The sequence below is a fragment of the Vidua chalybeata genome, assembly GCF_026979565.1.
Source record: "Vidua chalybeata isolate OUT-0048 chromosome W unlocalized genomic scaffold, bVidCha1 merged haplotype SUPER_W_unloc_9, whole genome shotgun sequence".
Taxonomy (NCBI): Eukaryota; Metazoa; Chordata; class Aves; order Passeriformes; family Viduidae; genus Vidua; species Vidua chalybeata.
In genome coordinates, this window is record NW_026530344.1 from 309770 (window position 1) to 336996 (window position 27227).

At 40.5% G+C, this 27227-nt stretch overlaps 1 protein-coding gene across 1 annotated transcript in view; it reads right to left on the minus strand.

The window, feature by feature from the left end:
• Positions 1-5533: 5533 nt before the first annotated feature.
• LOC128783025 (transcription factor RFX3-like) overlaps positions 5534-27227 on the minus strand; it is a 197015-nt gene continuing 175321 nt past the window's right edge. Inside the window, exons 14-17 of the mRNA XM_053933599.1 lie at positions 9455-9663; positions 8309-8462; positions 6228-6270; positions 5534-5781 (exon numbers count right to left, since the gene is read on the minus strand). Coding sequence (XP_053789574.1) covers positions 5540-5781; positions 6228-6270; positions 8309-8462; positions 9455-9663 — 648 coding nt within the window. The 3' untranslated portion in view covers positions 5534-5539. The remainder of the gene's footprint in view (positions 5782-6227; positions 6271-8308; positions 8463-9454; positions 9664-27227) is intronic.

Sequence of the window (27227 nt, forward strand, 5' to 3'; positions counted from 1 at the left end):
ACTAGGCAGTCACTTTGTAAGTGGCTTTTACTCTTTCTTGAGTAAAATGGGTAAATTGCAGTTAGGTCTGCTTGCATTTAAAATCACTAGCAGCAATGTTCAAGGCAGGCAAATGGGAACATTTACAATAAATTATGAAAAAAAGATTGTTAAATTAAACCCCTTTGAGTATTGCATTATAATTATGCATGAATTTGCATTAACTTACTAGAAATCTTTGCAACTTGCACTATATTAGCGATGTAATTCCACTAAATGTAATGAGACTTTTTTTCACTCAGCTAGATTTGAATAAAATACATTTGCGCCTACTGTTGTTGATTTCTTCTGTCATCAACCAGTAGAAAAGCTAAGTAAGGTGGTATTTCTATCTATAATTTTCAACAACTCTCTACTCACTTCTGAACTTGTTCCCTCGTTCTGGCGAGTACTACTTGTAAGAACAAAGGGCTTTTCAACACAGCAGAAGACAGGTGCAATTTCTAAGGTTTGGTTTTTATTTCTTTCTAAATTCTGACATTCAGTAAGAGTCATACAAACTGCATCCCTGTAGAGGAAGCTGAATCTAGTACCACTGTCTTTCCAGTAGTTCATATCACAGTGACTGACTGTTAAAAGTAATATGAATACAATGTCCTTTTTGTCTATTTATCAGATCGACTGTAGAAAATTTGATTGCAAACATACCAAGGGCTCTGTAAAATTCATTCTCTTGTTAATTAAGTAGTTTTGGGTTTATTTGTGAAAATTTTAATTTACAGTATTAAAGTATTTTAATATTACCCTAAATATATTTCCAAAAGAGTACAAATATTTTTTCTAAACATCCATATTGTAAAGGAGTCTTAAACAACATATGACTGTAGAGTCAAATATTTTATTTCTTCAGATATTTATGCAATTATGAAAAGAAAATAGCAGAAATAGTTTTGCACCATACAGCACATATTGGTGGCAGTGAATAATTTCACCTAAATCTATTAAGCCTCTTGAAACAAAAACATTTCTGTCTACCATGCAAATATTTAATTTAGAAATTAAAAAAAAATTCTGCAGGACAATCAGTTACTTAAATATATAGAATATTTTCAGTGGTCTAATTAAATTACCTAAAAAGTGTATCCTCACAATGCTCAAAGGGTTAATGCAAGGCATGACATTAAATTAATTTTCTAAGGCTAAAACTAAGTACTTTGTATTTACTCTTCTATTCTTGTTTTTTATTTTTTTAATCATCAAAGTAGCAAAGATACTAGAATACCATTCATTGACCTATTTTTAAACCACAGACATGATAGTTTTCCTTTTCTACAGAGACAAGGATGTAATTTTCAGAAATCTATACTGATCTGTCAAAAGAATGTTTTAAACTCTGAAATAACTGTCACAAAGTACCAAAAATACATTATTTAAAAAGTTTCTTTTCCACCTTTTTTTTTCCATTACTATAAAAGGTTATTTCATTTTGTAAAACCACTCTGTAAAGTAAGCTAGATTGCAATGTAATGCTAACTAATATAAATGTCTTTCTAAACAATGCTGATATCATTTGGTGAGAATTAAAAATATATTAGGTCAGGTCTTCCCCCGTGGAAAATATTTTGAACAAAAGCAGTATTTCAGACATTTAAAAATGCTTCAGTTTAAACTGAAATGTTTTATAAAGCTATACATTCCTCAGTGACAGTACACCAGCACAATATTTTACACATTTGTGAACGAAAGGCAGAAATGCTGTACATCATAATTTTGCAAGTAAAGAATTTAAAGAATACGATCCAGTTTTTTTTAATGGAACATTAAAAAAAAAGATGCACAAAGCATGCTACAGTATAATAATAAAACACAGAAGCAGATAACTGAAAAGAGGGGACTTTTAAAAAAACTGATTTACAATGAGAAATATGAAAATGTAACTTTTCATAAATATAAAACTTGTGAAAATTTGGCCCCATGTTTTGAAAAAGTAATTCAACAATACCCATTCCTATTCTGCCACAGTGTTTACTAAGTAATTTCTACCAATGGGGGAAGCAACTCTAAAATAATTTTTAAAATTTCACATCAAGATTGGGTAAAATCCACAAATTATATGAGTCCTTATCTTGTAGTGTCTAGTCAGTAAATGCTTACTACAGGTCTTTAGAGCTCTAAAGAGTTAAGCAGGCTTCAGAGTGGCAATTCAGCCACATGCTACACACTACATAATTTGGACAGAGGTATCCATATTTCTGTGCTCAAATCATTAACAATACCCATCTATTAACAAATATCAAAAGTCTTTAAATTGTTTAATGTGTGTATGTTTGATCTAAATTGCAGTAAATTTAAAAGCAAAGCACAGCAGCTTACAGCAACTTAATTCTTTCAAATAATTGTTAAAGTGGGGAAAATATTACTTAAAATTTTTAGAGAATAATCAGTTGATAAGCATATAAATACAAACTTAATTCAGTTATCTGAATCAGGAATAATTTAAATTTGTTTTCATAACTGCTATTAGAATCCATGATATGCATTCTATCTTTGTATGCATATATTTTCTTTTCTTTTTGCACTACATGAACAGTGATTAACTGTTCAGAAGATGTGCAGGTCCCACCTCTTCTTAGCAATCTAGATTTACATGTTACAACCATACTTCTCTTTCAGCAGCAACAAATCCAACATTCTACCAATAAAAAATATTTAAAGTTTGTCAACACAAAATTTGAAACCAGGCAATAGGGACCATCAGTACAGCATAGGGCATCCTATGTTAAGAATGAAAAATTATGAATATTCAATTATATTTTATTTTTTAAAATATAATGCAAAATAAAAGGGAGTAAATATTTATCATAGGTTAGTTTTTAGGATTTTTGGTGAAGGGTGCTGATTTCTATGGGAAAAAACCCAGGATGCAGTGATATTTGGGAGAACACAACCTATGAGGATTCAGTGCACAGGTGAATTTAGAGAGAAATTAATACAAACCTCAATTGCACTTTTTGCTGAGACAAAACCATATACAGACAGAAGTAGGAATTGTACCTACATAGAATGGAGCAGGATGGGCTTGCCTCCAAATTTTGCTAAGAAATTTACAAATAATTTTGTACCCCAAAAAGTATGAAGCCATCTTAGTTGATCTATAACCATTCTTGATACATCTGAAAGCTCTACCAACAAATTTCTTTGCTAAAAATACACTGTTCATGTCACATACTTTTCACCCATTTGGTATATAGGACTTTAAAAAAATATCAATCCACAGTCACACTAGGTAAAACAAGAGACTCCATTTTTAATGCAGTCCTTTCTATAAAATTACTTTTGTTATTCTTTCTTTCACTTTTTTGCTTTTATTTAATTATTTTCAATATTTTAGCCTAGCAAATTTATGTCTGCTTTAAAAATAATGAAAATGCTTAAAATAATCAGAAAAAAATCAGAGATTTTCAATGTCAATTATTATGGACTGTATAAACTATCACTATAAAATATAATCATTAAAACCTAGCATCAGACTGACACCCTACCACATATGCAAATTGAAAATATGTGCTTGTTGTAGATGTCGGCGAACCCAATGGGAAGAATGATGATGTCCAACTCCATTTCAGAAGGCTGAATGATTTATTATAATTATGCTATAATACATTAATATACTATATAAAAGAGGATACTAAAAACTACATACTACTTTCTCTATCATATCTAACTCACTCACAACTCATGACTTTGTTCGCCAGAGTCCAGACACAGGTGGATCCGACTGGCCATCAGGCCCAAACAATCTACCACGATCTAACCAAGCACTCACTCTAGGTAAACAATTCTCCAAACACATTCCACAAGAGAAAAACAAGAAGCAGAAATAGAAATTGTTTTCTCTTTCATTTCTCTCTGTGCACCTCAATAAAAAATCCTGAGAGAGAGAGAAATGTGCTTGCCACATGTGCTGCATTATGTACCTGCTTATTTATTTAGTCTGACTTCTTAAAATTAAAATCTGACAAGAGCTTAAAATATATAACCATGCTTATGACTATGGTCCATTTACTTTAACAAGATTTGAAGTTGGCATTAAAACTAGTTTTGCTTTTCAAGTTCCCAAGCAAATTTTATTTGTAATAAAGTGAAATTCAGCTAGAAACAAGAAAAAATATTTTTAGCATCAATTTTAGGAGGGATATAAATATCACTTAATAATAAAACCCTCTTTATTTCTTTGAAGACTATGTAACCTGCCCCTAATACTTAGGAAATTTGAAAGTGACAGGCACACCTTGTTGAATAAATTTTAAGAGTTATTAAAAATAACAAAAAATACTAAATCTTAGTTTCATTTCTGTTTAAGGCACCATGTAATAGCCGAGGTACAATGATCCCTGATGTACATTCTTAAATAGCAATGATCCATCTAGCCACCTATCAAAATTTAATGCAATTGGGAATAAGTACAAGGGAGGTGTGCCAGTTACACTACCTTAATAAGTTTTTGTAAAAAATTAAATTAACTTTATTAATCAGGAAATACATTTTTAAAAGAAAATTATGCAGGCTGCTACATTTCTTACATTCTATAAATTATAATTTATGAAAGCAGCAAATTAAACTAGTAGGAACAGGCCTAGAATAGAAGAAAGTCATCCAAAAGGAATGTTTTCCTGTATGTCCAGTTCAACATAAGTAGCATGTACACTTTAAAAAAAATCAAGTTACTTCTATTGTGGTTTAGTTTCTATTAACTACAGTACTATTTGACAACCAGACGTATCTGTGCAGTGGTCTCAAAATAGAATCAGTAGTCTTCAAAACCAGAGGAATTGGCATGCAAATATAATCCAGAGCTGTTGATTTTAAAGGAAGCTTGTATTGTTTACATGTGTTCAGATAATTAGGTGTGCCTACAGTGTACACATTACCACATTGTTACAATTCTATCACTTATGCTGCATTTGTAAATGTAGTGAAAACACTTCTTCCTTACAGAAAGAAAACAGTAGATCTTCCCAACCCTCCAACATTATGATAAAAATACCCCCAAAACGCTCAAACTTTCATGAAAATTGTGTCTTCTGTTCAATGAAAAGCACCTTTTATAACAAATTTGATGCATATACGGTCAAATGAGTATGCATCCAGTATGTCAAAGAAAGTATTTCTTTTAATATTTTGCATCTAATTAAAAATCTATGTATATGAAATCATTATGACAAATAATTAACATTAAAATATATTTCAACTATGAAAAAAAATAAGTTATTTTAATTTTAAGAGGAAAAAAGCATTAACATTAAAAGCTTGACAAAAGTCTTCATTGACACTTGAAACTACGGAAACTCAATATTGAATAACCAATGTAAAATGATTTTGCTTACAATTTTTTTAAACATCTGTCAAAATGCATACACCCATTTTATTTCACAACTCCAATAAAAGGTAATGTTCAGCACAGCTAAAATTTGATAAGACGACTTTCAGACCTATTCTCCTACCTCCCCCATTAAGTCCAGCATCAACAAGGCTAATGCAGTTGAGGGGCACTTCAATATTAGACTGCAGTATATGTATTTCCAGTAGCACTGCATTGTCTGATAGTCTGAGTATTTGTAACAATGTGCTCATTATGAATTGGGTTCAGGAGGCTCTGCTCTATTCCACTCTCAAGCACTGGCTGCTGCAAGCAGCCCACCTGAAATGTTTGGTTTAAGTCTGTTTTCTCCCTCTTGGCTTGTGGCTCTCCATTTTCATCCATCTCTTCTTCTATTTCACTTTCAATTTCACTGCCGTCATCTGCAAACACAAAAAAAAAAAAAAAAGAAAAAGAAAAGAAAAGAAAAAATAGCACAAAGGGAAAAAATCTGAATACAAAGGCCTTCATTTTGCAAATAACATGAAATATGAGAACACAGGAAAGTGTAGTAACCAATCATATCTTCCTTTTTCCAGCTGTCCATCCCCTTCAGCACTCTTACCAGAACATACAATTAAATTTTGAACATTTCTTGTGTAAATAATAGACATTTAAAAATTTTTAACTATTTAGGCCCTAGAGTATTCTACTCATTATTATGTACTATATGTATAGCATAATGTACCCATATAATAGTAATATTCACAAAATTTAAATTATGATGTAGCTTTCGATTCCACTTAACTATATTTTCAAAAATAAGAACTTGTTTTGCTCCAAGAGACACGTTAGTTCTATATAAAATTATACATTTGGGAGTGCTTACCTTTATCCATATTTCCAGGGGATATAGCATTTAAATCACCAAACTGCAAAATAAACAATTAAAAGTGTGCACACAGTCCTACACAAACATGACCTTAGATTATCTATGGTAAAGCCAATAGTATGCTCTAATGGCTTGTGGCTAGTATGGAAGTGCATGCATTTGACTGCAGTCACATCCATGGTATACCATTTCATTTTCCATTCCATTATATTTGTGTTCATATTAAGGAAATTAAAATATTTTCAGTAATTAAACCAATAGGATATAAACTTAAGCATATGTTTTTGCATTTTTTAGGGTGACTTATGTCAAGGCCTTTGTTGCTTTGAGTGTGATATTTCTGATGTACAATGCTGGAAAATATGACCGGTGTCCATTTTTAAACTGCAATACTTTAACCAAAAGCTTGCTTAAAAGTTCTCCTGAAATGGTGTGTCACTAAAGGCAGTTATAGTGTAGCAAAACTATACATAGGGTAAATAAATGGCACCACTGAAAATAGGGTTGATGGTTATTACAGCATATTATGCTGACTAGTTTACTTATAAAAAAATAAAGTGAAAAGTTGCTCACAAGTGAAAATTCAAACTTCTTTCCTCCCTTTCTTTGTCTGAGTCCTTTACCCTTCTCTTAAATGAGAAGCTGCAGAGCATAATTTGATTAGTTAATCTCAAATAAAAGGAGTACAATATTTAAATAAATATATTTCTAAACATACCTGGCTCACTCCTTTTCAGAAATAGAGAAAGATAAAACTTCATTGAACACTAAACCAGGTTCCCTCACATATACGCCCTCCTCACCTTCTCATACCCATCCTTTCACCTTAAGTCTTCCACATGGCCATGCAAAGAACCACATGACAGAACTAACCCAATAAAAATAGCCCAAGGGATTATTTTGGACAGGATTAATTCTCTGATCCAGTTAACCACAGGACTGTCTGAGTACTTGTGCCAGCATCAATCTACAAATCTAAGGGGATGGGAGGGGAGGAAACTGTTTTTCTCAGCCGTAAAGACAGTTCATAATGGCTTCAAGTGTTTGTCGAACTAGCCTTAGTCTTTCCCATTTTATTTCAACAAGTCAGTAAATGCAGAAAAACACAAGAAGCCATGCATTTAATGAATATTTACAACTTCCCTATTCCCCTCTCATCTCTCAAAACTTTAGATTACATGTTTTCTCTCTAAGATAATATCTGTCTTAAGCTTACCAAAGCATTCTAGGAAGTCCCACAGTATACCACAAGCATTACATTTTAACATATACTATGTCAATAGAACAAGAATGTATCAATATTATACTCTTGCAATACTTTGCTATAAATGTAATGGCAGAGTTTAAGTATCTAATCAGAAAGTAATTTTTTTTACATGTCAGATTAATCAAACTACAAATTAAGCCAAGACTTCCAATCTCTATGAAAATGTGCATATTTTTATAATATTTAATTATACTTTTTAATATATCCTGAGGAAAAAATTATATATCGAGTCATGCAAGGTGACTTACAACTTATCAGTAAGATTAAACATTATATAATGATCATCAAGTATAAAAACATCAAGCTTCAGTCTAGTGAACTATCTATTGTATGTCCACATCCATTTTCTAGAACTTTAAAAGTACAATTCCTTGATGATAACTCCTAAGATAATGTGAATTCTTAAGCAACTTACACAAAATTAATGGTTAGGGGATCTACTGAAAAAAAAGAGTGAGGAAAACTTCGGATTGCAAATACCATAAAACACATATAAGACATGGTGTTTCTGAATTTATACTTTGCTCTGTTTATTTTAAACAAAATACATTGAAATATAGGCATGAAATTATGCCATGTCCCAATCCTGCAAGTCCTTCTGTGCTACTTTCATTTCATTTGTGTGAAACATGAATGAAGGTATATAACCCAAATTTGAAGATGCCAATGTATTTGCAACTCAATCTACAACAGATTACAAATATTATTAAAAACTATCCCATAGGTCCATGTAAATGTTAAAAAAAACTGAAAATGCATATCTGAATTTATTGCTAAATTCACCAGTCCAATTTCTTGTGTATTATCTTACCTCTCCCATAACTGCGATAGGTGTTTCTCCTGTTGCCTGAGCAACACGATGTTCGACTAAGTAAAACATGTACTCATCATAAAGCAAGCGGATCAGATGAAAAGAGCCAAAGCTAGCAGCGCTGCGTAAGGTTAAATCTCGAATCACCATTGAGCTATTTAAATATGGAGGGGAAAATATGAAATAAATATCACAATTCTTTAATAATTTATTCATATGGAATATACACTTCAAGAATAATAAAGTAATGCTATTCACAACCATCTGATTTATGATGTCTTCAGAAAGAAATGTCTGTGAAAGACAATTATTTGTCTCTCCCCTTTTTTGAAAGCATGGTTAGAGACCATATTACACAACTAGAAGCTAAATTTTCAAAAAGGCAGGAAGGGGTTTTTTTGCTGTATGCACAATTACTAATATGTGAGCACATGTAAAACTGATCTTAGCAAAAGGAATCTCTTTGTTAAATTTTTAAATAACAAAATTGTATTAAAGTTATTAATTTTAAACAAAGTGGTCTTTCAAAATATTGTGTCTGTTGTGCTCCCATTCCTAGTTCAAAGGTTTTAATTGGTATGATTTTTAACTTGTAACATTTAGATAAGTTTGTGTATACCTTATAATAGAAAAATGCAGATTGTGAATGAAAACATCCATATGATACTCTCACAAAGTAGATGCTATCATGCACCATTTTGAAAAAAATGGCTTTACTATGATAACTGATACAGCAGCAGATGACATAGAACATTTGTCTTGTTCTTTTTACACAATAAAAAAAAAATGTGTCCCTACACAATAAAAATAGAACCCATGGTATTTTAATAACTAATATTAAAACATTGGCTTTAAAATTGTATAGCTATTCAATCCAAAATATTTCATAGCATGTTTCCAAATCAGGATAAAATTCTAACCTCATTACACTTGCACAAGGCCTTTAAAACAATATACAAGGATAATTTTATCTGCTGCTGAGATGCACATATCACTGTGTTTAATGTTAAGAACACCGATCTTTTGGGGGGGTGGGGGAAAGCTCTACATTTCTTGGGAACTATTGTCTGATATAACTTTTTTCAACATTATTATGGTATACTTTTGAGTAAATAATAAAATAGCTAAAATAATTTAGAAGATTACCTGTAGAAAGACCATTTTAAAAGAAATTGCCGTGCTGCTTTAGGAAAGCTGGGTCTTCCTTCATATGGTTTCAATGCTTGCACCATTACATTATCAAGCCAGGCCGCCCACTGCTCTAGAGTGCTCTGCTGCTGAAGAGTCATCTTGAAATCTGTTTCTAGTTTTTGAACCACATTGTCATCACACTGACACACCCAGGAAGCCTGTTCCTGTTATAAAACATGGCAAAAATGAAAGCAAAACACAAAATGCAAATTATACCTAAAGATTGAACAGTTAAATTAAAAGGCTGAAATACACTTATTAGACAAACTAATGAGTATTTTTATCTTCATGTCTCTCTCAGTTTTGTTGGAAGAAAATGAGAGGAAGAATCCAAAGTACAAAAATGGACATCAAATAAAGCACACATACAAAATTACAATGAAAATCCATAAACACATTGCAATGTTCCACATTCATTTTCATTAAAGAATTTTCAACTTCCCTCATTCATGATTTTTCTTGTAAAAATTTCAGGAATTGTCAGGCTTGAGACTGCAGGAACAAGGAGTGGAAAGTGCAGTCAAATGTGTGAAAAATGACCAGATAATATTGGCTTTCACATTTATGTATTAGCTTATGTATGTTGTTAGTGATTATAAGTATTTAGAAATAGTATAAATTATAACTCTTTTTAGCTGCTTGTTAATATAATATAATCTATCAGCTTAAGTATGCACTGTGTTGCTCATAGAAATAGTAGTGTAATGAATATAATATCTATGTATCGCTTATGGAAATACTAGTGTGATTAATGTATTGTATTATAGATGCTAGCAAAACATAAAATGTAGAAAAGGCTTTTGTGTAACTAAAAACACTGTAAGGCCATCCACTGACCAACCTGACCAAGTGATAACCGTGACACAAACCAGAGCACCTGAGGACAATTAGAGGAGGACATACTAAATCCTTATCAGAGGATGTGAAACAGCAGGATGGAAACACAAGAAGAAATAAATATATTGACTTGACACACAGGATGTCATGCAGATAAGCCAGTGTGAAGAAGCCAAACAAAGGAGTTCCCAAAACATCGGAAAGTATGATAGAATGTTGAATAATGTATGAAATACATGAATATGCATGTATCTCAGCATACACTGGTGTTCTTTGGCTGTCTGCTAGGAGCACCCCAGCGCTGAATTTTTTTTTTTTTTTTGTCACTTAGTTAATCCCTTATTAAACTTTACAAAAATTCTTTATCTTCTACTCCGTTTTTTCACAAATGGGAGGTGAGAAAGTAAAAACTAAAGAGGAACAAAGAAACCCAAGTACCATAGTCACTTTTGCTTTGAAGGAGTGTCCTGATTCTGGCCAGGAAAGAGTTAATTTTTGCAGCAGCCAGATGAGTTAAGGCCAGGACCCTGGGGTTATTCTATACCACCTCATACCATGCACAGGGGGTGATGTGGTAGGCCCTATGTGGAGCCTGAACCAAAGTTGACCACTGTGTGAACCTTTAAACATATGTATCTTTTCAAAACAACACATGCAATTTTAGGAAAACAGGGGCTTCATGATTGACATGCCCAGGTGCCTGGCCAGCAGATGGGTATGCCAGACCACAAAGTTCCAAAATAAACATCTGATCATGTACCTTTATACAAGTAACAATATAAAAGTGAAACCCCTTTTGTCTTAGTTTGAAAGACAGGTGTCTGCCAAGGAAGGTGGGAACCTCCTTTGAAATAGAAAATATGACCCCCTTCCGTCCAAATTATTATAACTTTGAAATTAGGGGGCTTTCAGGCAAAGATATGGGAAAAAGAATAGCACTTCTTTACTAGTATGTATAACAAGGCAACCAAACAACCACAACGGCAGCAACAACAAAGAAAACCAGAAACCAAATAACAGCCTTCTCATGGCTGCCAAGCACTTTCCCCTTTGGTGTAGGTATGGTCACAGCTGGCAGGGGAACTGTTGGCTCCTGGCCAGGTGGGGCAGGTGCTATGATTCTCCCGTTGCTGCAGGGGGTGCTGTGATGCACAGTCAGCTGCCTCTCTGCACCTGGGTAATGGCAGGCAAGCTGGCAGAAGAGATAGAAAAGGGGCTTCTTTTACAAACCCCCAGGAGCAGCTGTTCTCAGTGCCCCTCTGGATGGCGGAATGGGCTGTAGCAGGAACCTCTGAGCGGCAGCTGGAAGGGCAGAGGCGGGCACATCCAGGGTAGCAAACAAAATGCCGCAGAAACTCTGCAGCCGTAACAGCAGCCGCGGGGTGTCCTGGCAGGCACAGGGTGTTGGGTTAAAATGTAGAGAAAAAGCCCAAGACACCAGCAGAAAATAATGGGGCTGGGCAGCGGCAGCCAGGTGTCTGCAAACAGCTGCGGCACATAGCCGGGAGACGCACCCTCAGGGAAGGGGGAGGAGTTTGGGGTCTCAGGTTTTTTTCCCCTGAGGCACTCGATTAGATGGTGAGGGTCCTTTCTACTGCAAGCGGATGTTAATAAGGTCCCAGTTCAATGTCTGCTCTTACAAGCGAAGGCTCACCCACCATAAGGAAGAAACAGTACAGGGGCTGGACTCCACAGTGGCAGCGAATTCTCCCCACGGTAGCAGCAATTCAACCATTCCCCTCCAATCCAAGAGCAAGAGAGTGAGCAAGGACCTGAGCCTAGCCCCACACCCCTCAGCCAAAATCTCTGTCCTTCCCAAGAGAAACCGCCCCAGCTAAGAGAGCTGCCAGCTGCACCCCTCCCCCCCACCTTAGCCTCTTCTTTTGTCTCTTAAGTACTGGTCATTATAATCTCTTAGACAACAAGTGGGAGAAAATTCCCTGATAGAAAGAAAAAAAAAAAAAAAAGGAAAAATCCTAACCTCCAACAACTTTGCAGCAGGATCAGAAGTCTCACCTATGAGCAGAAGCGCTAAGCAGGATTTATCAATTAGCAGGAGGATGTCTTTGGTCCTTTCCTGCAACAGGGCTCCCCAGCTGAAATACGGACCAGGATGATGGTAATATATTAGGGTAATTGGTGATGTATCTTTTTTTAATCACTAACTGTAATTTGTAGTAATGATTTGATGCATTGCCTTTCTATGCTTATTTATTACATGGATGATAAGCAAATAACAGAAATAAGCTACATGGATAGTAAGCAGAAATAAGCTTATCTCTAAATAAGTAGTTTTGTTCTGATCCCTTTGCTAACCACATTAATTGGCAAAACAAAAATGGTGTAGTTGACAGGATTTGAACAAAATGTTTAAATCAAAAAAGAAGAAAGACCAGAAACCCCTGCATGACATTACAGGAGGGGAAGATATGCCTTATAGTTCAATAGCAAGGAAATGGTCTCTTGCTGCAGGACTACGTGAGTCATGGAATGCAAAATTGGGAGAGGCTGAACCTCTTGATGTGGTTAAATGTTTACAAAAATTGCCTGTTGTAAAAGGGAAAGAAGTTACAAGCTTAGGTGGAAGGGGATAGATTCTTTTGACTGCTTATCACATACATCAGACCAAACTGTTATGAACAGTTTCCAGGTGTTCCCCAGAGACGCGGGCAGGGCTTTCCTAGTTCCCATGGCAACACTAAAAGAAAACTACTAACTCTAGCTAAGTACCGATATTGAAATGCTAATTAGCTAATTGCTCTGTTTGTTTTCTCTAAACTACCTGGCCTCCCACCCCTCCACGCTGCCATTCTGGGACTAACATGCAAATAAAAACCCCTTAGGATCATGGGAGTATTTTTAGGAGATAAAATGAATATAAATCAAAAACTGAACACAGTAGAGGAGTCTAGACAAATGCCCTAGCTGAGTAAGAGGGAAACACATCCCCTGACTGGCTTTTAACCGTTGCCATCACCTAAGAAAGAACAGACTATATTAGGCTCTGAGAAGCCGGGAGATAGAGACAGAGAGCCCTGGTGCTGCCACCATGGAAGGAGCGGGGACAGCTGTTGTTCTGGACTTCAGCAACAGACTCTGCACACCACGCCTCCTCATCCTCGGGCCACCAGTGTGCCACAAGGAAAGGAGAAAGTACAGCTGCTGCTCGGAACTCCAGCGACCGGCTCTGCACGCCGCCTTCCTTCCGGCTGCCTGGGAAAGCTACAACCGCGGGGGCGAGCTCTGCGTCGAGCCCCCTGCCCAGCTGATCTTTTTAATAAAGAGCTGAACATTAATAAAGGCATTAGCCCTGTTCATTTCAATTTGGGGGCTCGTCCGGGATAGCCACGCCCAAAGAGGACCCCCGGGCAGCTGGACAGCTGGACCACCTGCTTCGAGGGACCCTCGGGAGTTGCTGGCTACCTTCGGACCCTAGGATCAGCGTGAGACAAGCAACGCAGAGGAGCGTCGGATTGGTAAGAAAAACTGGGAGACGAGCTAATGAGTGAGTGAGTGAGACGGGGACCGGCAGCTCGGACCCCCGAAGCGAGAGGGACCCGCTAGTACCGCGTTTCCGGACTCCTGCGAAGGGGCTGGCCTGGAACGGGAGGAAGCGAGTGGAATACAGGAGCGACTGAGACTTCTCCTTAGAAGTAAAGCAGGTCCTCCTCCGAGTGTGTGGAGTTGCCCTATGGGCAAAGTAAGTCCCTGGATATCAGGGCAAGGGGAATATCCCCAGCAGGGCAGGTGGGATGTGGAGGTCCTAGAGGACATGTCCCCGGCGCCGGCAGGATGGGATAGGACGGCAGGTGGGATATCCCTAGCAGGTAGGGCGGGGTGTCCTAGCAGGCAGGAGAGGGCATGTACGTGGCAGACAGAGAGCATGTCCCCCGACAGGCAAAAGTCATGTCCCCGCCAGGCAGGACAGGACAACAGGGCAGGTGGGATGTCCCCGCCAGGCAGGACAGGATAACAGGGCATGTAGGGCGGGATGTCCTAGCAAGCAGGAGCAGCAAGTCCCGCCAGGCAGAGGGCATGTCCCCAGCAGGCAGGACAGGATAACAGGGCAGGTAGGATGTCCATGGCAGGCATGGATGGAGGTCCCCGTCAGAGCAGATAGGGGAATGTCCCTGGAAGGCAGAGCAGGATGTCCCTGTCAGAGCAGGCACTAACCCGAGTAAGCAGAAAGGCAGGAAGGCAAGCAAGCTTCCCAAGCCTAGTAGGAGAGTCAGGCAAGGGGGCTTGGCCGGACTTCGAGTGTAAGGCTCGGCAGGACGCTCGACCTTACCTCGGCAGGGAGACCAAGCTTCCCAAGCCTAGAAATAGGGTCAGGCAAGGGGGCTTGGCCGGAGTTCGAGTGTAAGGTTCAGCAGGACGTTCGACCTTACCTCGGCAGGGAGACCAAGCTTCCCAAGCCTAGTAGGAGAGTCAGGCAAGGGGGCTTGGCCGGAGTCCGAGTGTAAGGTTCGGCAGGACGTTCGACCTTACCTCGGCAGGGAGACCAAGCTTCCCAAGCCTAGTAGGAGAGTCAGGCAAGGGGGCTTGGCCGGAGTTCGAGTGTAAGGCTCGGCAGGACGTTCGACCTTACCTCGGCAAGGAGACCAAGCTTCCCAAGCCTAGTAGGGTCAGGCAAGGGGGCTTGGCCGGAGTTCGAGTGTAAGGTTCAGCAGGACGTTCGACCTTACCTCGGCAGGGAGACCAAGCTTCCCAAGCCTAGAAGTAGGGTCAGGCAAGGGGGCTTGGCCGGAGTTCGAGTGTAAGGCTCGGCAGGACGTTCGACCTTACCTTGGCAGGGAGACCAAGCTTCCCAAGCCTAGTAGGAGAGTCAGGCAAGGGGGCTTGGCCGGAGTTCGAGTGTAAGGCTCGGCAGGACGTTCGACCTTACCTCGGCAAGGAGACCAAGTTTCCAAGCCTAGTAGGAGAATCAGGCAAGGGGGCTTGGCCGGAGTTCGAGTGTAAGGCTCGGCAGGACATTCGACCTTACCTCGGCAGGGAGACCAAGCTTCCCAAGCCTAGTAGGAGAGTCAGGCAAGGGGGCTTGGCCGGAGTTCGAGTGTAAGGCTCGGCAGGACGTTCGACCTTACCTCGGCAGGGAGACCAAGCTTCCCAAGCCTAGTAAGAAGGTTAGGCAAAAGGCCAAGTAAGAGTTTGGGCAGGACTTAGCAGGGGTACAAGCCTAGAAAGTCCATCAAGAATTTCAAAACTTAGGCCAAAGAGAAAAAGAACAGAAGACAGTAGACGAGATTGCGACTAGTGATTGTCCTGGCCAAGAGACAATGTAAAATGCCAAGAGGGTAGGACCAAGAGTGGGAATTTAGTTAAAAGAGATTAAGTCTAGTCAAGTGATTCAAAATACGAACTTGGGAGGGGCCAGATGAGCTTTAGCTGCCTGTCAGTATATTCCATTTTAGATAGAAGCACCATTTAAGGTATATATTATTTAAGGTTTTTGTTTTTGAGGCCTGAAAATGGGAAGAGGTTATAGTAAAGGAGCAAATCCTTCCAAAACAAAGAGATTTCCCCCTAACAGCCCCTTGGGGCAACTGTTAGACTAATGGGATTCTCGGGAGATCATGACGGATCTAGACAAGAGTAAGATGATACATTACAGTATAGGAAGTATGGCCGAAGTTAGAATTACAGGGAGAGTGGCCGTGGTATGGAACTCAAGATCAGTGGATGTGTAATCAGTTAAACCAACACCAAAAAAAAACCAAAAAACTGAGAGGGCCTTGATATAGAACAACTATCTCATGCAGCTTGCTGGCTGGAGAATTGTATAAATAATGAGACTGTGAGAATATGCAATTTACAAAGAAATGGAGAGGTAGACAAAGGGAATAGAGAGGGGGAGACTAGAAAAATAAAGGAATGGGACCCCCTCGATTGCCTGTCCCCTTCTGCTCCTGTTACTTCCCCAACAGTTTCCCCAGTTGGTCCTTCATCCCCTCCTATTAAGTCCCTGATTCCTTTACCCCATTTTCCCACCTCTGTTTCATCGCCCCTTCCCTTAGTTTCCTCAACCATCTCCCCAACTCCCTCTTCCCCTTCTCCAGCTGGAGTTTCCTTGCCTCCTCCCACTTGGGAGCTGAGGCCACCTTTGCCGAGGGTTGGTTCATCACCTGGCATGCCCCCTGGCCTCCAGTGTCTGTCTCCACTACTATTTCCCTGCCCGGTGTCTTAGAAAAAAGGGCTGTATTGTAGCACCCGATCCAAAGCACCAAGGGTGGAGGGGCTCTTTCCCCTTAGAGGGGTTCCTATGGGTAGAGCAGCTGGGGGAGTTAGGTTTGTGGATGCACCTTTGGCAGCTTCTGAAGTCCAGGGATTTGGGAAAGAGCTAAGAAATTTAGTGGAAGACCCCGTTGGAATATCTAGCCAGTTGGACCAATTTCTAGGGCTGAGTATTTGTACCTGGGGAGACCTGAGCTATTCTAAGCATTCTGTTCTTTCTGAGAAAGGTCCAGATGATCTGAGCAGCAGGGGTGAAGATATGGGAAAGAGAGGGTGGATTGGGGCCCCCAGGGAACCAGGGTGGACCCCAACTGGAGTCCCAGCCAACAAGAAGGTAGGCAAAACATGAGAGACTATTGGTCCCTCATGATAAGAGGGATCAAAGAGTATCCCTAGGGGAAGCAACATGAAATTGGCCTTTGATGGTACTCAGGAGAAGGATGAGACCCCGGCAATTTGGCTTAACCAACTTGTCATGGTTGGACACTGGCGCAATGCCAGCGTCCCCATGAAAATGTACCTTCTCTAAATAAATGCTGTGAGATGTTATCAGGAACAGAGCAGAGGAGGCTCAAGCTTAATAACAAAGAAAAAAACTTTATTAAACTGCTACTAATACAGAAAACACATAAACTAAATCTAGGATGAAGACCTTTAAAACACCCCTCCTCCTCCTAATTTCTAAAAACACTCAGCCATGAAATATCACCCGGGATTTCTGATCAAATTACTACCCTTCAGGTAATCTATACTCAAACTATCAAGGGAGAGAGAGAAGTCTCTCTTGGACTACAGACCCTCCAGGAAACACAGCTGCCACCCTGTGTTTCCCTGTCACACATGGCAACTGCCCGGAAAAAAACATCTGTCAGTGTGACACTCTCTATTCTATGTCACAGTGCTCTCACCACCGTGCATGGACAGACTGCTCATAGGGCTCTTTTAAAGATGCTTTGCCACGGACCTAAAGATACAACAGTTCAGTTTCTCATCCTGGGACTACAGTCGCCCCCATTTTCCCCTGGGGCCGAGGGGTCTAAAAACAGGACTCATCTTCTTCTTGAAGACAGAGGGTATCACCATTCCCTCCTCAGCTTTCTTTAGTACTTGCTACTCCTGTGCTGCTCGAAGCTGAAATAGGTCTCTCTGGGTCACCACTGCATCCCCTTAAAATGCAGTCTCTATTGCAAGAGATTTTAGTTCAGTCTATGGCTAATAAGAAAAAGTCTAACTAAAAGCTACTTCATCATCTTCTCCTACCTAAATATTTCTTCTTCTAACATCTCAGGTCCCAGACTATCTCTCTTCCACTACAAATCAAGGAGGAGTAATACTTTTAAAAAGCCCTCATTTCCTAGAAAGGGTTAAACGTTCAGACTCCCTGGACAGCTAATATCTCGGTCCGGCGTTCCGCCTCTCACGCTGGACATCCCCCCCCCTTCTCTTCTGTCGGCAAATTTCCAGGTGCCGCCAGGCTCTCTGTCTCTTTCCCTCTGTGGGGGGGGAACAAAAGCATCTCTGCTTCTCTCTACCCTTCCGTCTACAGGAGCTGGCTCAGTTCCAGACCCTCAGCCCCTCGGCCTACCTCGACGAGGCTGCGTGGCTTCCCCTCCCCTACCTAGCCGATGGCTGGGCAGGGGAGAGCCTGCACTCTCTAACGACCGGAACCAAAAGAGAGAGTTCTCCTGGGAGTTCTTGCTTTTAACCCCTTGTGTTCTCAGAGGCGTGTCCATACTTTCAGTTGTCACTCCAGGTGCCAATATCTAAACTTGACCACTGATTCGTTTGACCTAACTTTCTGAAAAAAATTCACTTCTATGTCAAACCACGAGACAACTAAAATGAAATTTCCAGTTATATTCAAATATAGACCCAGATAGCCCAGAGGGTCAAGTCCTCTTAAAGGTCTAGTTTGCCACCAAATCCTGACCCGATATTAGACAAAAACCAGAAAAGATAGAGGACTGGCAAGCAAAGAACATCAATGAGTTGCTCAAAGAAGCCCTAAGAATGTATTTAAGTGGGAAAGTAATCGCAGCAGCAGCAGCTATCCTGATAAAAGATGCCCAAAAATTGATCCTGCAAGGGAAAATTAAAGTACAAACATATACTAGTGATCGTAGATCACCTCACTCAATGGATGGAGGCTTTCCCAACCAAAAAGGAAACTGCCGGAAGTTGCAAGAATAATCTTAGAAAACATCATACCACGATATGGGCTAGTCAATAACATTGACTTGGACCAAGGTCCACATTTTGTCGCTCAAACTTTACATCAAGTAACAAAAGCCCTGGGGATAAGGTGGAGGTTGCACACCCCATGGCATCCTCAAAGCTCTAGAAGGGTGGAAAGGATGAATAGAACTCTTAAAAATGTGTTAACTAAATTAATTGAAGAAACAAAGATGAATTGGCTCAGGTGTTTACTTCTCGCTCTCTTGCGCATCAGAACCAGACCTTGGTCTGACACAGGGGTCTCTCCCTATGAAATAATGTTTGGACTCACTTTTTTTTAAATCACCCCTTTCAGTACAGCAGATTATCTGGAAGGGGAGGCAGCAACTCAGAAATATTTAGAGGTCATAGGAAAATCCCTAGAAGGCCTCCGAAAGAAGGGGTATCTCTCCCAAACTTCCCCTCTGGACGCCAATGCCCACATCAGTCCTGGGAATTGGGTGTTGATAAAGTCCTGGTACACTACCACTCCATTAACCCCCAAATTCGAAGGACCTTTCCAGGTACTACTCACCACACACACTGCAGTACGGACCCAAGAAAAAGGCTGGACCCACGTCACCAGAGTTAAAGGACCAGTGCCACCCCCAGACGCCAGACCAGACCCAACAGTGTCACCCGCCTCCTCTTGTGCATGGACAGTAATTAAGAAACCAGAGGACTTAAAATTAACTTTAAAGAAGACTTGCTAGAGGCTGATATACAGTAAGGTGTTAATAACTGTTTCTGAGTTAAAGTACCATAGAAAAGGTTCAAGTACTTGGTAATTGTTTAATAAGACTAAGTGTCCTTTAGCCAAAGGAGTTACCTAAAAAAAAAAGAAAAAAATCACCAAAAAAAAAAAACCCACTTGGTTTCTAAAGAACACTAGAATTACCCTCAGGCCTGAGTAAAAGCATACAAATGCCAAAAGAAGTTAGCCCTCAAAAGCCAAAGACTGTAAGTTGATGCGGGCTTAAGCCCGATCAAAGAAGTAGAGGAGGGATTTGTTATGAACAGTTTCCAGGTGTTCCCCAGAGACGCGGGCAGGGCTTTCCTAGTTCCCATGGCAACACTAAAAGAAAACTACTAACTCTAGCTAAGTACCGATATTGAAATGCTAATTAGATAATTGCTCTGTTTGTTTTCTCTAAACTACCTGGCCTCCCACCCCTCCACGCTGCCATTCTGGGACTAACATGCAAATAAAAACCCCTTAGGATCATGGGAGTATTTTTAGGAGATAAAAATGAATATAAATCAAAAACTGAACACAGTAGAGGAGTCTAGACAAATGCCCTAGCTGAGTAAGAGGGAAACACATCCCCTGACTGGCTTTTAACCGTTGCCATCACCTAAGAAAGAACAGACTATATTAGGCTCTGAGAAGCCGGGAGATAGAGACAGAGAGCCCTGGTGCTGCCACCATGGAAGGAGCGGGGACAGCTGTTGTTCTGGACTTCAGCAACAGACTCTGCACACCACGCCTCCTCATCCTCGGGCCACCAGTGTGCCACAAGGAAAGGAGAAAGTACAGCTGCTGCTCGGGACTCCAGTGACCGGCTCTGCACGCCGCCTTCCTTCCGGCTGCCTGGGAAAGCTACAACTGCGGGGGCGAGCTCTGCGTCGAGCCCCCTGCCCAGCTGATCTTTTTAATAAAGAGCTGAACATTAATAAAGGCATTAGCCCTGTTCATTTCAAAACGAACACTACTGTGTGAACAAAGTATTTTAGTGAAACAAATTTGTGACTTACAAAATAAAATTGTGATGCTACAATGTCAGAATAAGCTGCTTGCCCGTAAATCGGGTACCTACCAAACCGTGGATGAAAAAGCTGCTGTTAGAGTAGCTGAATATAAGTACTGAAAACACAGCGGGCAAGTGAATAAAATCAAATTACATGCAGTAATTGCAGAAGCTGGATTGCAATGGGATCTCGACTGAAACATGGGGTCAGAAACTAGAGGATATATATTAATCACAGAAATTAGAAGAAATTGATTCAGAATGGGCACATAAATGATGGACATTGCTTAATATTTACTGCATCCTTGTGATAGTGTAATGATCAAGGTTCCCAGGTGTTCCCCAGAGATGCGGGCAGGGCCTTCCTAGTTTCCATGGCAACACTGGAATGGCTGCTGGCTCTAGCTGAGTACCGATATTGAAATGTTAATTAGCTAATTGCTCTGTTTGTTTTCTCTAAACTACCTGGAGGTAACCTGCCTCCCCCACCACGCCAACATTCTGGGACTAACATGCACATAAAAAAACCCATTGGGATCATGGGAGTATTTTTAGGGGATAAAGACACCCATAAATAAAGAACTAAACACAGTAGAGGGGTCTAGACAAATGCCCTAGCTGAGGAAGAGGGAAACACATCCCCTGATTGACTTTTGCCCATCACAATCACCTAAAAAAGACTAGACTAGAATAGGCTGTGGGAAGCGGAGACGCAAAGACAGAACTTTCTGGTGCTGCCACAAGGGAAGGAGAGGGGACAGCTGTTGTTCTTGACTTCAGCAACAGACTCTGCACGCCTCCTCACCCTTCGGCTACCTGGGAAAGCTACAACAGCGGGGGTGAGCTCTGTTCAGGCCCCCTGCCCAGCTGATCTTTTCAATAAGGAGCTGAACATTAATAAAGGCATTAGCCCTGTTCATTTCAAGAGGAATAGCGGACTTGTCTTTACAAACAAACTGTGAGTCTGCTGGTAGATAAAAGTAGCACTGAGAGATAAAAGAAACAATGGGAAGGGTTCTGCTGATTGATGAATGGAAAAAGATAATTGCTTTTACAAATAAGGTTTAGGTTTGCTGATAAATGAAATTAGACATTGAAAGTTGGAAGAGACTATCAGGAAAAACCCTAAATTCCGTAAGAATTAAAAATTAAAAGGGAGGGTTATACATTAGAGGGAAATCTTCAGTGTCAGGTGTATTGGGAAGTCTGTACCTCTCAAGTACCTCAGCCAATGGGGAAAGAGAGAAGGGAAATGCGGACGGGAAATTAGGATTAAAAAAGGAGGCTGCAACCCCAGGGGAATGTCCCGTGGCCTCTCCCTTTATTCAAATAAAGTAAAAGGACTCCTCTGTCTCCTTTTTGGACATAAACCTCTGATGTTTGTGGATTAACTTTCCTAGCACTTGGTTGCATGAGAAAGCAAAGGACTACTTACAAAACAGCAAGAAAGAATGCAAGGATGCCTGATAAGGGGAAGGATGTTTATCAAGAACAGGACACAGTATGCAAGGATACTGAGATAACAAGGCTCCTTGGGCCCCTGAAACCAGATTAATCTGGACTCCTGGCTTGGACAGTGGCCAAAAGATCAGTAAGCATGCGCAAGGCAGCGGGGTCAGAAAGTCAACCCTGAGGAAGACAACTTTACTTCATCCCCTACGACCGCCGAGACCACCACCAGAGACAACTGCACAGGCACAAAGGACTGATAAGATGATTACTATACGAAGTGGAGAGGGAGGGGAACCAGGAAATGATCTATTGTGAAACTTAATGCATATGTAACATTCTAGGGGATAAAAGAAAACGTGAGTGTACAGGGGGTAGGCATGTCTTTGTGGAGATATCCCCATGCGTTTGGCCGAATAAAAATATGCCTACTTTAAAACTTATTTTGTCTTTGAATTTTAGTGTCTCTCTCCGTGTGTCATGACCAATGGGACAGAGACATTTGGAACTCTACTGATCCAGATGATTCTGGGCCAGATAAGACCATTGACATTGGCCTTGTATTGCGTAGGAAAACGGAATATGATGCAAATGGACAACAGGTTATAAAACATTATATAGACGACTATACACAGCATAAGATTAATGATATGCTTGATAGATTCAAACAAAAATCTGGAGAATTGTTATTAACATGGATGGTGCAACTGCACAACTTGGGAGCCACTGGTGTAGGTACAGACCCTGGAGACAGTAGGAAATTTATGACTTTGAGCTCAGATTCTTTTATTCAAGAGGCATTTTGGGGATCACAGCTAGATACTAAACTGCTGTCAGTTGTAGCTGAGAAGGATATAATAATAAGTACCCAGTAGAAAGTGACTGGCCGGGAGGGATAGACCTTGGTACACATTAAGAGATTGCATGAAACATCTTGAGGAGGAATGAAAACAGTTGTTTTTATTGGAGATGCAGACACAATGCTACAAAATGTTTTATCAGTACACATGAGAAATTGATACATTAAGGCTGCTCCTCCTGCATATAAAAATGCCATAATGACACTGTAAATTAATGAAACAGGAAATCCAATTGGAGATGTGAGAAAAAATACAGCAGTTAGGGGATTTGGGAGAATGGGAGCCATGTGGATCTGGATGGAATAAATTAGACTCCCTGTCTGGAGGGGATAATAAATTTTCAAAAAAAGAAATGTTTGCTGCATTTCTGAAAGATGGAATGGTGCGAGAAAATATAGATGGAATTCCCACTGATGAAATGTGGAGGATTTACAAACAGTGTGGGCTGAATAAACCAAATAAGAAAGTACCGAGCTCCCAACTGAAAATTAGGGCCCCAAAAGATGCAAGTCAGCCATTGGCTCCACCTTTGGAACCTTGATGGGACATTCCACCCATCTGTGGAAGGTCCCCCATGGGTGGGTCATTAGTTCCAGGGGGAAGGAGGATTGGGATCTGTATACTAACTTGCTGTACCCCTTACAGGAAGTGTGGGAAATAGAAGCATATCATAACCAAGATTAGGAAATAGGCCAAGCTCCAGTACAGGGATGGGCACGAAAGGATTGGCATTCCCATGTGGACCTTCAAATTTTTTGGAAAAACCAATCTACTCAAACAGTTAAAACCCTTGTGGATACTTGAGCAGAGGCCTCACTAATTTATGGGAATCCAAAAAGATTTAAGGGTCAAACAGTTCTAATACGTGAATTAGGAGGTAAACAAATTGAAGCTGTGCAAACACAAATTGAAATGAAAATAGGAAATTTGCCATGTCAAAAATACTCAGTGATGACAGTTCCAGTCCTTGAGTATATAATTGGAATTGATATCTTAAAGGACTTAACTTTAGAATTACCAGATGGACAGTGTCAATTTGGCACCAAGCCATATATAAGACCTATTCTGGTAGGAAAGGTAAAAATGCCTCCAGTAGAAATTCCCCAGCCACAAAATTAGTCTCTTTGAAGCAGTATTGCATTCCTGGAGGGCTGAAATGTTAGCAATTAAATATTTGCTTGAGGCAGGTGTCTTAAAACCCATCACCACATCTTGGAGTAATTCTGTATGGCCTGTTAAGAAAAATGATGGGTCATGGTGAATGACTGTGGGTTTACACAACCTGGTTTTTGGTAGTGGGGGGCCACAGAGGTCCCTTCTGTGAGAAGCTGCTAGAAGCTTCCACCATGTCTGGCAGAGCCAATCCCTGATGGCTCTGAAGATGGACATGCCTCTGGCCAAGGCTGGGCCAATTAGAGATGATGGTGTCCTGGGGTGACTTTATGATGCTTGTATCCCCAATCGTCTGTTCTGTTTATGCTGGATATTAAGTTCTGCACCTTTAAGACTGATTCCAAGAGTGAAGGGAGGGAGGGAAGAAGCGCAGTTTGTTTTCAGAAACTGCACTTGCTCCCCTGCGTTTTTTCCCTCTCTCAGTGTGTGTTGTCTGCAGCACGGACAGGGAGCTCTCCTTTGCTTTTAGTTAGTTTTTTTGCTAGCTGAGGCAGAGAAGTTCCCTGGTATTGTCCCTAACACACAATTTTTACAGTAGGGGGGCACGGATTAGAATAGCTATTGTGCTGGGCTCGGTGATAATGATTTATAGGGAGTTGCATTAACTTTTCCAACAACGGCACTTTGCAAGAGAGTCCAGGATCCTCAACATCTTTTGAACAGCTGTATGCTCTATGCCTTTCAAATACAAATATAACCATAACCTCCAATGTAATCCTTAAATGCTGTATAGATCTAGTTATGGCTTGGACAGTGTCTAAGAATAGGAAAAAGTTTTATGACTGTATGAATAGCAACAATACTCAAATTAATGCATCATCTTCCCTTTTCCTATACAAGAAGGTGTCTTGGTTTAAAAAACAAATTTCTACCAAGGAAGGCAGGAACCTTCCTGGAATGGAAAGACAACCTTTCCCTCCAGTTTATTGTAACTTTGAAATTATGGGGCTTCCAGGCAAAAATAAGCACCACATTTCCCCTTTGGTGTAGTTATGACCACAGTAGGCAGGGGGCGCTGTCGGCTACGGTGAGGCAAAGGGTGCGGTGGCTCACTCACGGCCAGAAGGTGGTGCTGACGGGCTCTGGTGAGGTGAAAGCTGCAGTAACTCCCTCGTGGCCAGTGAGGCGAGAAGGGGAAAGGGGGAAGGGGCGACTCCCCCAGGCACTCACCCAAGCAGGGATCAGTCTTTGGCACCGCCAATGGCAGCCGGCAGACACTGGGAAGGTAGGCAGGGCTAGATTGCAATACTGAGCTACCGCGCAGAAAGAGATCCAAAGGAGACTGCCCCAGCTTCAGGCGGCACCCCACGCAGTGGCTCTGGGCTCCCAAGAGGCAGGGGAGCAGGGAAAAAACAGGCAGGTTTTGATTGCAGTGCTGAAAATCACAGCTTAGCAGTATCCCGGTGCCTGGCACACACCCTCCGCAACACACATGACCGCTGTCCCTGATCACTGGACGGAAAGAAGGGAAGCAGCCTGGCCGCAAAGTTTTGGCAGAGCCTACACCCCTTGTGCGATATCTCCAGAACTGCAGGGGAGAAGGGGGGGGGAAAGAGGGACTTCTTGGGCAACCTTTAAGAACACTCACTTAAAGATACAGTGACAATTTTTATCACAAATTATCATGGGACACCTTATCTGACTCCCTCAAGTCAGAAGGAATTATTATACAGTACATTAATGGGACTCCCATTCAAAATCGATCAGTATGGGGAGACCAAATAGGAATTTTGTGTTGACATCCCAATGTTACAATTCATCAGTTACATCAAGTACCAGCCACTTGTATAGATGTAGCACATCAGTATCAAAAACATATTGATTCATTTTAACATTACTTTTCCTAAATTACCAAAATGTAGCCAAAAATGAGCCTGGTATATAATACCTTGTTAGGAGGAGTAGGAGCTGAAGTAGGCTTTGTAAATTTTGTTGATATTGAGGCTATGAATAATAAATTGAGTCGTACTGGATATGATGTGGGGCAAAATTTCCAGTTGAAAGCTAAGCGAATGCCTACCACATTCAAGACAAACATTACGATATGATACTGAATTTTTAACGTTCAATTGGACAGAATGACAGCAGTTTCAAGCTGATCAAAGTCTTACACAGAATCACAGAATCACAGAATGAATTAAGTTGGAAAAGACCTATGAGATCATTGAGTCCAACCTATGACCTAACACCACCTTGTTAACTAGACCATTAATTGGACTGAATGTACGTTGCAATCATTATATGCTGTTATGCAGCGAAACAAGGCACAAAGTGATCTAATATGTAGTAATGAACTGCTTTGGTGTATTGTTACACAAACTTAAAACCTTTTTACAGGCATCAGAACATATGCAAAAACATTTGTCAATATGAAATAAAACTCTAGCAGAATGTCAAATGAATACTGTAATAGTAGAAGACAAACTACTATCACTGTCCAGCTAAACTGAATGTGAAACCGCCCATCATTTTTTTCCTGGATATTCACCCACCGCCACCAAGGCATTAGATGTATTGGTGCACCATATCTTAATTATCTTTATTATAATTGTACTAACGACAATGTTTAATTACTTTATTTAGTATAAATGAAAATGGATTGATAGCACCTATATGCCATATTCATTAACTTGAAGTTCACACAGAGGTCAAAGGACCGAATGATGTGGTAGGCCCTATGAGGAGCCTGAACCAAAGCTGACCACTGTGTGAACTTTTAAACATATGTACCTGTCTTGGGGTGATCTTATGATGATGCTTTATTCCCAAGCTGCCTGCTTTATGCCCAGAAAATGAGTGCTGTAGCTTTAAGATGGACCCGAGGGGTGGGGCAGGGAGCCTTGGGCTCCTGCGCGGGCTCTGTTCAAGTGGGCTCTGTTCGGGCTCTGTTCAAGCTCTCGCTCTCCATGTGTTCTGGACAGTGTGGATCGGGACGCTACATTGTTCCTTTTGTTGGATTGGTTTGAGGTTGTTTTTGCTAGCGTGAAGCAAAAAGTTTTTTTCTCTTTCCCTAGCCTGGAGGCTGAACAGGGAATCCTCTAGGCGATTTGTTGTTTTTATTTTTTGTTTTTTTTCCCTTGAACTGTTTTGGCTCGGCTTTTTTTTTTTTTTTCTCTTTTTTTTTTTGGCCCGTCTGGGGAGCCGGCAGGACCGCCTCGAACCCGTGACCTCGGAGGAGCTGAACCAACACGAGAAAGGACATTAAAATTCACCAAG